Source organism: Panulirus ornatus, chromosome 63, assembly GCF_036320965.1.
Source record: "Panulirus ornatus isolate Po-2019 chromosome 63, ASM3632096v1, whole genome shotgun sequence".
Lineage (NCBI taxonomy): Eukaryota > Metazoa > Arthropoda > Malacostraca > Decapoda > Palinuridae > Panulirus > Panulirus ornatus.
Window position 1 is genome coordinate 1,880,954 of NC_092286.1, and position 13,104 is coordinate 1,894,057.

The 13,104-nt window shown below is 40.8% G+C and overlaps 1 protein-coding gene across 2 annotated transcripts in view; it reads left to right on the forward strand.

Annotated features, from left to right (window-relative positions):
- The window catches only part of Sec71 (ADP ribosylation factor guanine nucleotide exchange factor Sec71), a 399,392-nt gene that overhangs the window by 228,606 nt on the left and 157,682 nt on the right, over window positions 1–13,104 (forward strand). For both annotated transcript variants that reach the window (XM_071656502.1, XM_071656503.1), the window contains exon 19: window positions 10,058–10,186. In XM_071656502.1, coding sequence (XP_071512603.1) covers window positions 10,058–10,186 — 129 coding nt within the window. The remainder of the gene's footprint in view (window positions 1–10,057; window positions 10,187–13,104) is intronic.

Sequence of the window (13,104 nt, forward strand, 5' to 3'; positions counted from 1 at the left end):
TCTATCATCAAACACATTCAACAAACCTTCAAAATACTTACTCCATCTCCTTCTCACATCACCACTACTTGTTATCACCTCCCCATTTGTGCCCTTCACTGAAGTTCCCATTTGCTCCCTTGTCTTACGCACTTTATTTACCTCCTTCCAGAACATCTTTTTATTCTCCCTAAAATTTAATGATACTCTCTCACCCCAACTCTCATTTGCCCTTTTTTTCACCTCTTGCACCTTTCTCTTGACCTCCTGTCTCTTTCTTTTATACATCTCCCACTCAATTGCATTTTTTCCCTGCAAAAATCGTCCAAATGCCTCTCTCTTCTCTTTCACTAATACTCTTACTTCTTCATCCCACCACTCACTACCCTTTCTAATCAACCCACCTCCCACTCTTCTCATGCCACAAGCATCTTTTGCGCAATCCATCACTGATTCCCTAAATACATCCCATTCCTCCCCCACTCCCTTTACTTCCATTGTTCTCACCTTTTTCCATTCTGTACTCAGGTATTCTTTATAGTATTATTGTTGCTGAAGGCAACATTTACATTGAAGGATTTAAGCTACATGGGAAGTAAAGTAAGATTAATATTAAAAGGGAGAACTAAAAGATTCTTGGTGTCAATGGAAAGTTTGGGCTCAACTCTATAAAATGATTTCTTTGCTAACTTCAGGGATTTATCAATGAAAGATCTAGGATATTTTAACTTAGATCCAATAGAATATCTCTTCTTAAACTCATCATCAATATACTCTGGACTGCAAATACATAATGCCTTAAGGAACATAGATTGAAATGATAATTTAACTCTGTCATGTTGAGATGAGTAATAATGGATGTATGAGCATGCATTGGTAGGTTCTCTGTATATGCTAAACATAAACTTGTTTCCTTGCCTATTGGTCATGCAATCTAAGAATGGTAACATACCATTATTTTCATTTTCTACAGTGGAACCTAATTGCCTTAAAAGATTTATAAGAGCTATGAACACCTTAAAAAAAGACAATGATATACATATTACTAAAGCAAATACGGCTAACACTGTGTGATTATGGACAAAATTAATTATTTATCTAAAATGAATGATCTTTCGAATGATGACACAACATATTTTAAACAAAGTAAAAATCCTCTAGAAGCAGTTGATTCCTATTTCAATAAAGAACTGAAGTTGTTGAAAGGTAGAGGTTCTCTTATCAAGAGTTTGTCATCTTTGTCCCCTTCATTGCCATATATGTATGGACTTATCAAAACACATAAAAAAAAAAATCCAGCGAGGCTAATAGTGAGTTCAGTAGGCTCCATCACATATAAATTGTCAAAATGGTTAGTTTCTTTATTAAGCCCTTTAGTTGGTAAGATACCAAATTTTAATGTCATAAACAATGTAGATTTAGTAAACAAGCTTAACAATATCAATGTTAATTTTGATTTCAAACTTGTTAGCTTTGATGTTTCCTCACTTTTCACAAAAGTTCCAGTTGATGACCTTTTAGAATATTTATTTGATGTTTTGGATGATATTCATTTACCTGTTTCAAAGACTGTTTTCATTGAACTGATAAAATTGTGTATAAAAGACTGTATTTCAGTTCATTGGAGATTATTATGCTCAGAAATTTGGTATGGCAATGGGTATCCATCTTTCACCTGTACTAGGTAATCTTTATATAGAATTTTTTTTAAACAGAATTACTAAAGGATATTTTACCTTCTAATGCAATTTGGTTTAGGTATGTAGATGATGTTCTTTGTGTTTGGCCAACAAATGAAAATTTACAAACATTTCTCCCCTTACTCAACAATTTTGTACCTTCCATCAAATTTACTGTAGAAAATGAAAATAATGGTATGTTACCATTTTTATGTTGCATGACCCATAGGCAAGGAAAGAAGTTAAAGTTTAGCATATACAGAAAACCTACCAATGTATGCTCATATATCCATTATTACTCAACATGACAGAGTTAAATTATCATCATTTCAATCTATGTTCCTTAGGGCATTAAGTATTTACAATCCAGAGTATATTGATAATGAGTTTGAGAAGATATATTCTATTGGATCTAAGTTGAAGTACCCTTGACCTTTCATTGATAAATCTCTTAAGTTAACAAAGAAATCATTTTATAGAGTTGAGCCCAAACCTCCCATTGACACCAAGAATCTTTTAGTTCTTCCTTTTAGTAATGATTTTACTAAACTTCCCTTTTTGCTTAAATCCTTTAATGAAAATGTTGCCTTCAGCAACAATAATGCTATGAAGAATATCTTAATCAGGGACTCACCAGAAAAGTTCTCCTGGATACATCTATAAAGTGCCATGTAGAAATTGTGATAAGTTTTATGTAGGGCAGACTGGTAAGGATCTTTCTGTTAGACTTAAACAACATAAATACAGTATAAGAACGGGACAGGAATCAAGTGCCTTGTTTAATCACGTCAGAAACTATGATCATTTTATTGACTGGAGTAAGGCCATCTCAGTTATTAATTCTATTACCACAAGAAAAATCATTGAATCATTGAATCTTCTATTATTGAATACACAGAGAATTACAGTCTTAATGTTTGTGATGGTCTATACAAATTGGATAACTTTATTGTTGATAAGATATGTAAACAATACACCTTCTTGTCCACATAAAAAGTTTATGATACCCTCATTGTCTGTCTTGGACAATCGCATGTTTACCAAATGGTGTCCTAGCTACGTCTCTTCATTGTATATCAAATGACTGGTATATTTCTCTCTTATATCTCCCTTGATGATGTGATTATTACATGAAAGTACACTTGGGTACTTATCGTGTTTCACTTTCCCCGTGGACTCATAGGAGTATATACATGTGTCTGTGGGTGGGTTGGGCCATTCTTTCGTTTGTTTCCTTTTGCTTCCTCACTAACGCAGGAGACAGCAACTAAGTATGATAAATAAATGAATAGAATAAGAATGTACATAAACACCCATACATGTATATATACATACATATACATAGCAACATATACACATATACATACACATACACAGGTACATATTCATACTTGCCTACCTTCAGTCCATTCCCAGTGCCAGCCTGCCCCACAGGAAACAGCATCGCTACCCCCAGCTTCAGCATGGTAGCATCAGGAACACAGACAAAAAAGGCTACATTCATTCACACTGTAGCTGTCATGTGTAATGCACAGAAACCACACCTCCCTATCTACATCCATGCCCCACAAACCTTTCCATGGTTTACCCTGGTTCAGTCCACTGATAGCACATCAAGCCCGGTATACCATGTCATTCCAGTTCACTCTGTTCCTTGCACGCATCTCACCTTCCTCCACGATCACTCAAAATCTTTTTCACTCCCCCCCTTCCACCTCCAATTTAGTCTCCCACTTCTGCTTGTTTCCTCCACCATTGATACATATATCCTCTTTGTCAGCCTTTCCTCACTCATTATCTCCATATGTCCAAACCATTTCAGCACCCTCTTCTGCTCACTCAGCCACACAGTTTTTATTACCACACATCTCTCTTACCTTTTCATTACTTACTCGATCAAACTACCTCACACCACATATTGTCCTCAAACATTTCATTTCCAACACTTCCACCCTCCTCCATGCAACCCTCTCTGTAGCCCATGCCTCACAACCATGTGATGTTGTTGGAACTACTGTTCCTTCAAACATGCCCATTTTTGCTCTCTGAGATAACGTTCTTTTCTTCCACACATTCTTCACCGCTCACAGAGCCTTTGCCCCCTCCCCTATCCTAGGACTCGCTTCCTCTTCCATAGTTTCATCTGTTGCCAAGTCCAATCCCATATATCTAAAACACTTCACTTCCTTCAAACTTTCTCCATTCAAACTTACATGCCCATTCAACTTGTCCCTCAACCTTGCTGAACATAATAACCTTGCTCTTATTCACATTTACTCTCAACTTTCTCCTTTCACACACTTTTCCAAACTCGGTCATCACCCTCTGCAGTTTCTCATTTGAATCAGCTACCAGTGCTCTATCATCAGGGAACAACTGACTCACTTCCCAGGCCCTCTCATCCCCAACAGACTGCATACTCGCCCCTCTCTCCAAAACTCTTGCATTTACCTTCCTAACCACCCCATCCGTACACAAATTAAACAACCTTGCAGACATCACGCTCCCCTGCCAGAGGCCAACTTTCACTGGGAACCATCACTCTCCTCTCTTCCTTTTCATATACATGCCTTATGTCCTTGATAAAAACTATACATTGCTTCTAGCAGCTTGCCTTCCATACCATATACTCTTAAGACCTTCTATAAAGCATCTCTATCATCCATATCATAAGCCTTCTCCAGATCCATAAATGCCGCATACATATCCATTTATTTTTCTGAATACTTCTCACAAACATTCTTCAAAGCAAACACCTGATCCACACATCCCCAGCCACTTCGGAAACCACACTGCTCCTCCCTGATCTGATGCTCTGTACATGCCTTCACCCTCTCAGTCAATATTCAAGAAATACTCAACATACTTATGACTCTGTGTACTTTGAACACTCACCTTTATTCCCTTTACCTTTGTACAATAGCACACTCCATGCATTCTGCCAATCCTCTGGCAATTCACCATGATTCAAACATACATTGAATACCCTAACCAACCAGTCAACAACACAGTCACCCCTTCTTAATAAATTCAACTGCAATACCATCAAAACCTGCTGCCTTGCTGGATTTCATCTTCTGCAAGGCTTTCACCGCCTCTTCTCTCTTAACCAGACTATTCACCCAGACCCTCTCACTTTGCACACCACCCCAACCAAAACACCCAACATCTGCCACTCTGTCATCAAACACATTCCACAAACATTCAGAATAGTCTCTCCATCCCCCCCTCTCATTTCATCACTACTGTTATCATGCCTCCTGGTACTTCCTCACCCAAGTATCCTTTCTGAGCTCACTTATTCTTACCACTCTCTTCTCCCCAACAATCTTTCTTCCTTTTTGAAAACCTCTACAAATCTTCACCTTTGCCTCTACAAGATAATGATCAAACATCTCTCCAGCTGCCCCTTTCAGCACATAAACATCCAGAAGTCTCTCTTTTACTTGCCTATCACTTAACAAGTAATCCAATAATGGCCTTTGACCATCTTTCATACTCACATGTGTATACTTATGTATATCTCTCTTTTTAATTCAGGTATTTCCAGTCACCAGTATTTTTTTCAGCACACAAATCCACAAGCTCTTCACCATTTCCATTCACAACACTGAATATTCCATGTACACCAGTTATACCCTCAACTGTCACATTACTCACCTTTGCATTTAAATCTTTCATCACTAATACCTGGTCTTATGCACCAAAGCTGCTGATGCACTCACTCAGCTGTACCCAAAACACTTGCCTATTGTGATCCTCCATTTCATGACCAGGTGCATAAGCACCCATAATCATCCATCTCTCTCCTTCCACTTTCAGTTTTACCCACATTAGTCTAGGATTTACTTTCTTACACTCTGTCACTCTCCCACTACTCCTGCTTCAGGAGTAGTGCTACTCCTTCCTTATCTCTTGTCTTGTCACCAACCCTTGATGTTACTCCCAAGACATTTCCAAACTATTCTTCCCCTTTACTCTTGAGCTTCGTTTCACTCAGATCCAGAACACTCAGGTTTTTTCATGAAACATTCTACCTATCTCTCCTTTCTTCTCCTCTTAGTGATGTCCACACACATTCAGATACCCCAGTCTGAGCCTTAGAGGAGGATGATCACTCCTTGCTTGACACCTCCTTCTGTTTCCCATTTTAGAAATTGAAATGCAAGGTGGGGAGGGTTCCCCGTGCTAACTCATTGAAGCAGGGTTAGTGATGCGGTTTCCTGTGCATTGGGGTGGCGCTAGGAATGGATGAAGGCAAGCAAGTATGAATGTATACATGTGTATTTATGTTGGAAAGGATCACAATTTGGCACGTGATCAAGTATATTCCTATGAGTCCATGGGAAAATGAAACACAATAAGTTCCCAATTGCACTTTCATATAATAATCACATCATCAGGGGAGACACAAGAGAGAAATATGACAGTCACTTGATATACAATAAAGAGATGTAGCTAGGATTCCATTTGGTAAACGTGATTGTCCAAGACAGACAACGAGCATATCATAAACTTATTATGTGGACAAGAAGGTGAATTGTTTACAAATATTATCAACAATAAAGTTGTCCAATTTATATAGACCATAATTAATATTAATATTATAATTCTTTGTGTATTTAATATATTTATTTATTTATTATTTTATTTTGCTTTGTCGCTGTCTCCCGCGTTTGTGAGGTAGTGCAAGGAAACAGACGAAAGAAATGGCCCAACTCACCCCCATACACATGTATATACATACACGTCCACACGCGCAAATATACATACCTATACATCTCAATGAGTTTGGTAAAGTGTGTGGAAGAAGAAAGTTAAGAGTGAATGTGAATAAGAGCAAGGTTATTAGGTACAGTAGGGTTGAGGATCAAGTCAATTGGGAGGTGAGTTTGAATGGAGAAAAACTGGAGGAAGTGAAGTGTTTTAGATATCTGGGAGTGGATCTGGCAGCGGATGGAACCATGGAAGCGGAAGTGGATCATAGGGTGGGGGAGGGGGCGAAAATTCTGGGGGCCTTGAAGAATGTGTGGAAGTCGAGAACATTATCTCGGAAAGCAAAAATGGGTATGTTTGAAGGAATAGTGGTTCCAACAATGTTGTATGGTTGCGAGGCGTGGGCTATGGATAGAGTTGTGCGCAGGAGGATGGATGTGCTGGAAATGAGATGTTTGAGGACAATGTGTGGTGTGAGGTGGTTTGATCGAGTGAGTAACGTAAGGGTAAGAGAGATGTGTGGAAATAAAAAGAGCGTGGTTGAGAGAGCAGAAGAGGGTGTTTTGAAGTGGTTTGGGCACATGGAGAGGATGAGTGAGGAAAGATTGACCAAGAGGATATATGTGTCGGAGGTGGAGGGAACGAGGAGAAGAGGGAGACCAAATTGGAGGTGGAAAGATGGAGTGAAAAAGATTTTGTGTGATCGGGGCCTGAACATGCAGGAGGGTGAAAGGAGGGCAAGGAATAGAGTGAATTGGAGCGATGTGGTATACCGGGGTTGACGTGCTGTCCGTGGATTGAATCAAGGCATGTGAAGCGTCTGGGGTAAACCATGGAAAGCTGTGTAGGTATGTATATTTGCGTGTGTGGACGTATGTATATACATGTGTATGGGGGGTGGGTTGGGCCATTTCTTTCGTCTGTTTCCTTGCGCTACCTCGCAAACGTGGGAGACAGCGACAAAGTATAATAAAAAAATGATATACATCTCAATGTACACATATATATACACACACAGACACATACATATATACCCATGCACACAATTCACACTGTCTGCCTTTATTCATTCCCATCGCCACCTCGCCACACATGGAATACCATCCCTCTCCCCCCTCATGTGTGCGAGGTAGCGCTAGGAAAAGACAACAAAGGCCCCATTCGTTCACACTCAGTCTCTAGCTGTCATGCAATAATGCCCAAAACCACAGCTCCCTCTCCACATCCAGGCCCCACAGAACTTTCCATGGTTTACCCCAGACACTTCACATGCCGTGGTTCAATTCATTGACAGCTTGTCGACCCCGGTGTACCACATCGTTCCAATTCACTCTATTCCTTGCCTGCCTTTCACCCTCCTGCATGTTCAGGCCCCGATCACTCAAAATCTTTTTCACTCCATCTTTCCACCTCCAATTTGGTCTCCCACTTCTCGTTCCCTCCACCTCCAACACATATATCCACTTTATCAATCTATCCTCACTCATTCTCTCCATGTGTCCAAACCATTTCAAAACACCCTCTTCTGCTCTCTCAACCACACTCTTTTTATTACCACACCATGGAAGCGGAAGTGGATCGTAGGGTGGGGGAGGGGGCGAAAATTCTGGGGGCCTTGAAGAATGTGTGGAGGTCGAGAACATTATCTCGGAGAGCGGAAGTGGGTATGTTTGAGGGAATAGTAGTTCCAACAATGTTGTATGGTTGCGAGGCGTGGGCTATGGATGGAGTTGTGCGCGGGAGGATGGATGTGCTGGAGGTGAGGTGTTTGAGGACAATGTGTGGTGTGAGGTGGTTTGATCGAGTGAGTAACGTGGGGGTAAGAGAGATGTGTGGAAATTAGAAGAGCGTGGTTGAGAGAGCAGAGGAGGGTGTTTTGGGGTGGTTTGGGCACATGGAGAGGGTGAGTGAGGAAAGATTGACCAAGAGGATGTGTGTGTCGGAGGTGGAGGGAACGAGGAGAAGAGGGAGACCAAATTGGAGGTGGAAAGATGGAGTGAAAGGGATTTTGTGTGATCGGGGCCTGAACATGCAGGAGGGTGAGGGGAGGGCAAGGAATAGAGTGAATTGGAGCGATGTGGTGTACCGAGGTTGGCGTGCTGTCGGTGGATTGAATCAAGGCATGTGGGGCGTCTGGGGTAAACCATGGAAAGCTGTGTAGGTATGTATATTTGCGTGTGTGTACGTATGTATATACATGTGTATGGGGGGGGGTTGGGCCATTTCTTTCGTCTGTTTCCTTGCGCTACCTCGCAAACGAGGGAGACAGCGACAAAGTATGATAAAAAAAAAAATATATACATCTCTCTTACCCGATTATTACTTACTCGATCAAACCACCTCACACCACATATTGTCCTCAAACATCTCATTTCCAGCACATCCACCCTCCTACGCACAACTCTATCCATAGCCCACGCCTCGCCACCATATAACATTGTTGGAACCACTATTCCTTCAAACATACCCATTTTTGCTTTCCGCGATAATGTTCTCGACTTCCACACATTCTTCAAGGCTCCCAGAATTTTTGCCCCCTCCCCCACCCTATGATTCACTGCCACTTCCATGGTTCCATCCGCTGCCAAATACACTTCCAGATATCTAAAACACTTCACTTCCTCCGGTTTTTCTCCACTCAAATTTACCTCTCAGTTGACTTGACTCTCAACCCTACTGTACCTAATAACCTTACTCTTATTCACATTTACTCTCAACTTTCTTCTTTCACACACTTTACCAAACTCAGTTACCAGCTTCTGCAGTTTCTCACATGAATCAGCCACCAGCACTGTATCATCAGGGGACAACAACTGACTCACTTCCCCAGCTCTCTCATCCACAACAGACTGCATACTTGCCCCTCTTTCCAAAACTCTTGCATTCACCTCCCTAACAACCCCATCCATAAACAAATTAAACAACCATGGAGACATCACACATCCCTGCCACAAACCTACATTTACTGAGAACCAATCACTCTCCTCTCTTCCTACACGTACACATGCCTTACATCCTCGATAAAAACTTTTCACTGCTTCTAACAACTTTCCTCCCACACTATATATTCTTAATACGTTCCACAGAGCATATCTATCAACTTTATCATATGCCTTCTCCAGGTCCATAAATGCTACATACAAATCCATTTGCTTTTCTAAGTATTTCTCACATACATTCTTCAAAGCAAACACCTGGTCCACACAACCTCTACCACTTCTGAAACCACACTGTTCTTCCCCAATCTGATGCTCTGTACATGCCTTCACCCTCTCAATCAATAACATCCCATATAATTTCCCAGGAATACTTAACAAATTTATACCTCTGTAGTTTGAGCACTCACCTTTGTCCCCTTTGCCTTCATACAATGGCACTATGCAAGCATTCTGCCAATCCTCAGGCACCTCACCATGAATCATACATACATTAAATAACCTAACCAACCAGTCAACAATACAGTCATCCCCTTTTTTAATAAATTCCACAGAAATACCTTGTGCTACACCTTGTGCAAAAACTGATCATTATTATTTCTCAACATTTTATACATAGGCATGTGACTGTACACTTTAACACTCATCAGAATACTTTTTATCTTTAAGCGTATTGCTATAAAATAGAGAAAGAAATTATTTGATAGGCTATCATTTTGCATACTGTTGATGCTTCTTGGTTTACAGATGGCTTGGACACCATTTCTGGCTGCATTCTCAGTTGGTTTACAAGACTGTGATGATGCAGATGTGGCATCCCTCTGTTTGGATGGACTTCGTTGTGCTATCAGAATCACTTGTATATTTCACATGACTGTAAGTATTAGGTGGATTCACATATTATTGTACATTATCATGTTGTATTTGAATTTAGTTTTTAAAAATTGTATGGGAGGGTACAGATTAGAATTGTTTGTAAGGAGGTGCTCCTCCTGTGTATCAGGAGGGTTAGAGTAGTCAGCTAGTACTGCCGTGGCTGTCATGTTCACATCCCTGGCCCTGGTATCCAGAATGCTGATGCAAAAATGATTCAAACATGTCTAGGGATTGTGTTTCAGATGGGCATATGTCTCGTTTGTTGGTTTTAATACTTGAGTTAAGGGGCAGTTTTTTAGTGTTTTGAGACTTTACGAGGTAATGTGCTTTATCATTGTTTTGTATGTCATGGAGGGAGGGATCTACAAGTACAGGCTGCTGGAGTAATATTTTTGTAGCTGTTTAGGGGTTAGTGGTTGCTTTTGAAATAGTTCAGTAAGAAGTGGATATTGAGCATTTGAAGTGGGATTTTATTAGAAGAATCTTTACTTTGTTGTTTAGATGTTAAATGTTTATGTTGTTCTGAATTATCTTTTTTTTTTTTTTTTTTATACTTTGTCGCTGTCTCCTGCGTTTGCGAGGTAGCGCAAGGAAACAGACGAAAGAAATGGCCCAACCCCCCCCCATACACATGTACATACACACGTCCACACACGCAAATATACATACCTACACAGCTTTCCATGGTTTACCCCAGACGCTTCACATGCCTTGATTCAATCCACTGACAGCACGTCAACCCCTGTATACCACATCGCTCCAATTCACTCTATTCCTTGCCCTCCTTTCACCCTCCTGCATGTTCAGGCCCCGATCACACAAAATCTTTTTCACTCCATCTTTCCACCTCCAATTTGGTCTCCCTCTTCTCCTCGTTCCCTCCACCTCCGACACATATATCCTCTTGGTCAATCTTTCCTCACTCATTCTCTCCATGTGCCCAAACCATTTCAAAACACCCTCTGAATTATCTACTTTGTCTTATTCGTAGTTTTGTTATGTTTTCATTGGAATGGATCCATGACCAGAATTGAAGTGTGGTTTAAGGTAGAGTGCATGACTTGTATGAAAGAAAACTGAGGGTTTCTTTTTTGTCCAAAACATTTGCTATTAGTGTTTTGTGGGTGTTTAATATCTTATTGGCTTTTTGTCTGTTTGTAGTGTGGGGGAGTGAACATCATATGTATATTGTATATTTTTTATTATACTTTTCGCTGTCTCCCTTGTTAGCAAGGTAGCACAAGGAAACAGACGAAACAATGGACCAACCCACCCACATACAAATGTATATACATACACGGCTACACATGCACATATACATACCTATACATTTCAATGTATACATATATATACATACACAGACTTATGCATATACATATTCATACTTGCTGCCTTTATTCATTCCTGTTGCCATCCCGCCACACATGAAATGACAACCCCCTCCCCCCACATGCGCGCGAGCAGCCCTAGGAAAAGAAAACAAAGGCCACATTCGTTCACACTCAGTCTAGCTGTCATGTATAATGCACCGAAACCACAGCTTCCTTTCTACATCCAGGCCCCACAAAACTTTCCATGGTTTACCCCAGATGCTTCACATGCCTTGGTTCAATCCATTGACAGGACGTCAACCCCGGTATACCACATCATTCCAGTTCACTCTATTCCTTGCACGCCTTTCACCCTCCTGCATGTTCAGGCCACGATCACTCAAAATCTTTTTCACTCCATCCTTCCCCCTCCAATTTAGTCTCCCACTTCTCTTTGTTCCCTCCATCTCTGACATATGTATCCTCTTTGTCAATCTTTCCTCACTCATTCTCTCCATGTGACCAGACCATTTCAAAACACCCTCTTCTGCTCTCTCAGCCACACTGTTTTTATTACCACACATCTCTCTTACCCGATTATTACTTACTCGATCAAACCACCTCACACCATATATTGTCCTCATACATCTCATTTCCAACACATCCCCCTTCCTCCACACAACTCTATCTATAGCCCATGCCTTGCAATCATATAACATTGTTGGAACCACCATTCCTTCAAACATAACCATTTTTACTTTCCGAGATAATGTTCTCGCCTTCCACACATTTTTCAACACTCCCAGAACTTTTGCTCCCTCCCCCACCCTGTGACTCACTTCCACTTCCATGGTTCCATCTGCTGCGAAGTCCACTCAAATATATCCAACACTTCACTTCCTCCAGTTTTTCTCCATTCAAACTTACCTCCCTATTGACTTGTCCCTCAACCCTACTGAACCTAATAACCTTGCTCTTATTCACATTTACTCTCAGCTTTCTTCTTTCACACACTTTACCAAACTCAGTCACCAACTTCTGCAGTTTTTCACCCGAATCAGCCACCAGTGCTGTATCATCAGCAAAAAACAACTGAATCACTTCCAGAGCTCTCTCATCCACAACAGACAGCATACTTGCCCTAACAACCCCATCCATAAACAAATTAAACAACCATGGAGACATCATGCACCCTGCCGCAAACCGACATTCACTGAGAACCAATCGCTTTCCTCTCTTCCTACTCATATACATGCCTTACATCCTCAATAAAACCTTTTCAATGCTTCTAGCATCTTGCCTCCCATGCCATATATTCTTAATACCTTCCACAGAGCATCTCTATCAACTCTATCATATGCCTTCTCCAGATCCATAAATGCTACATACAGATCCATTTGTTTTTCTAAGTATTTCTCACATGCATTCTTCGAAGCAAACACCTGATCCACACATCCTCTACCACTTCTGAAACCACACTGCTCTTCTCCAATCTGATGCTCTGTACATGCCTTCACCCTCTCAATCAATACCCTCCCATATAATTTTCCTGGAATACTCAATAAACTTATACCTCAGCAATTTGAACGCTCGCCTTTATCCCCTTAG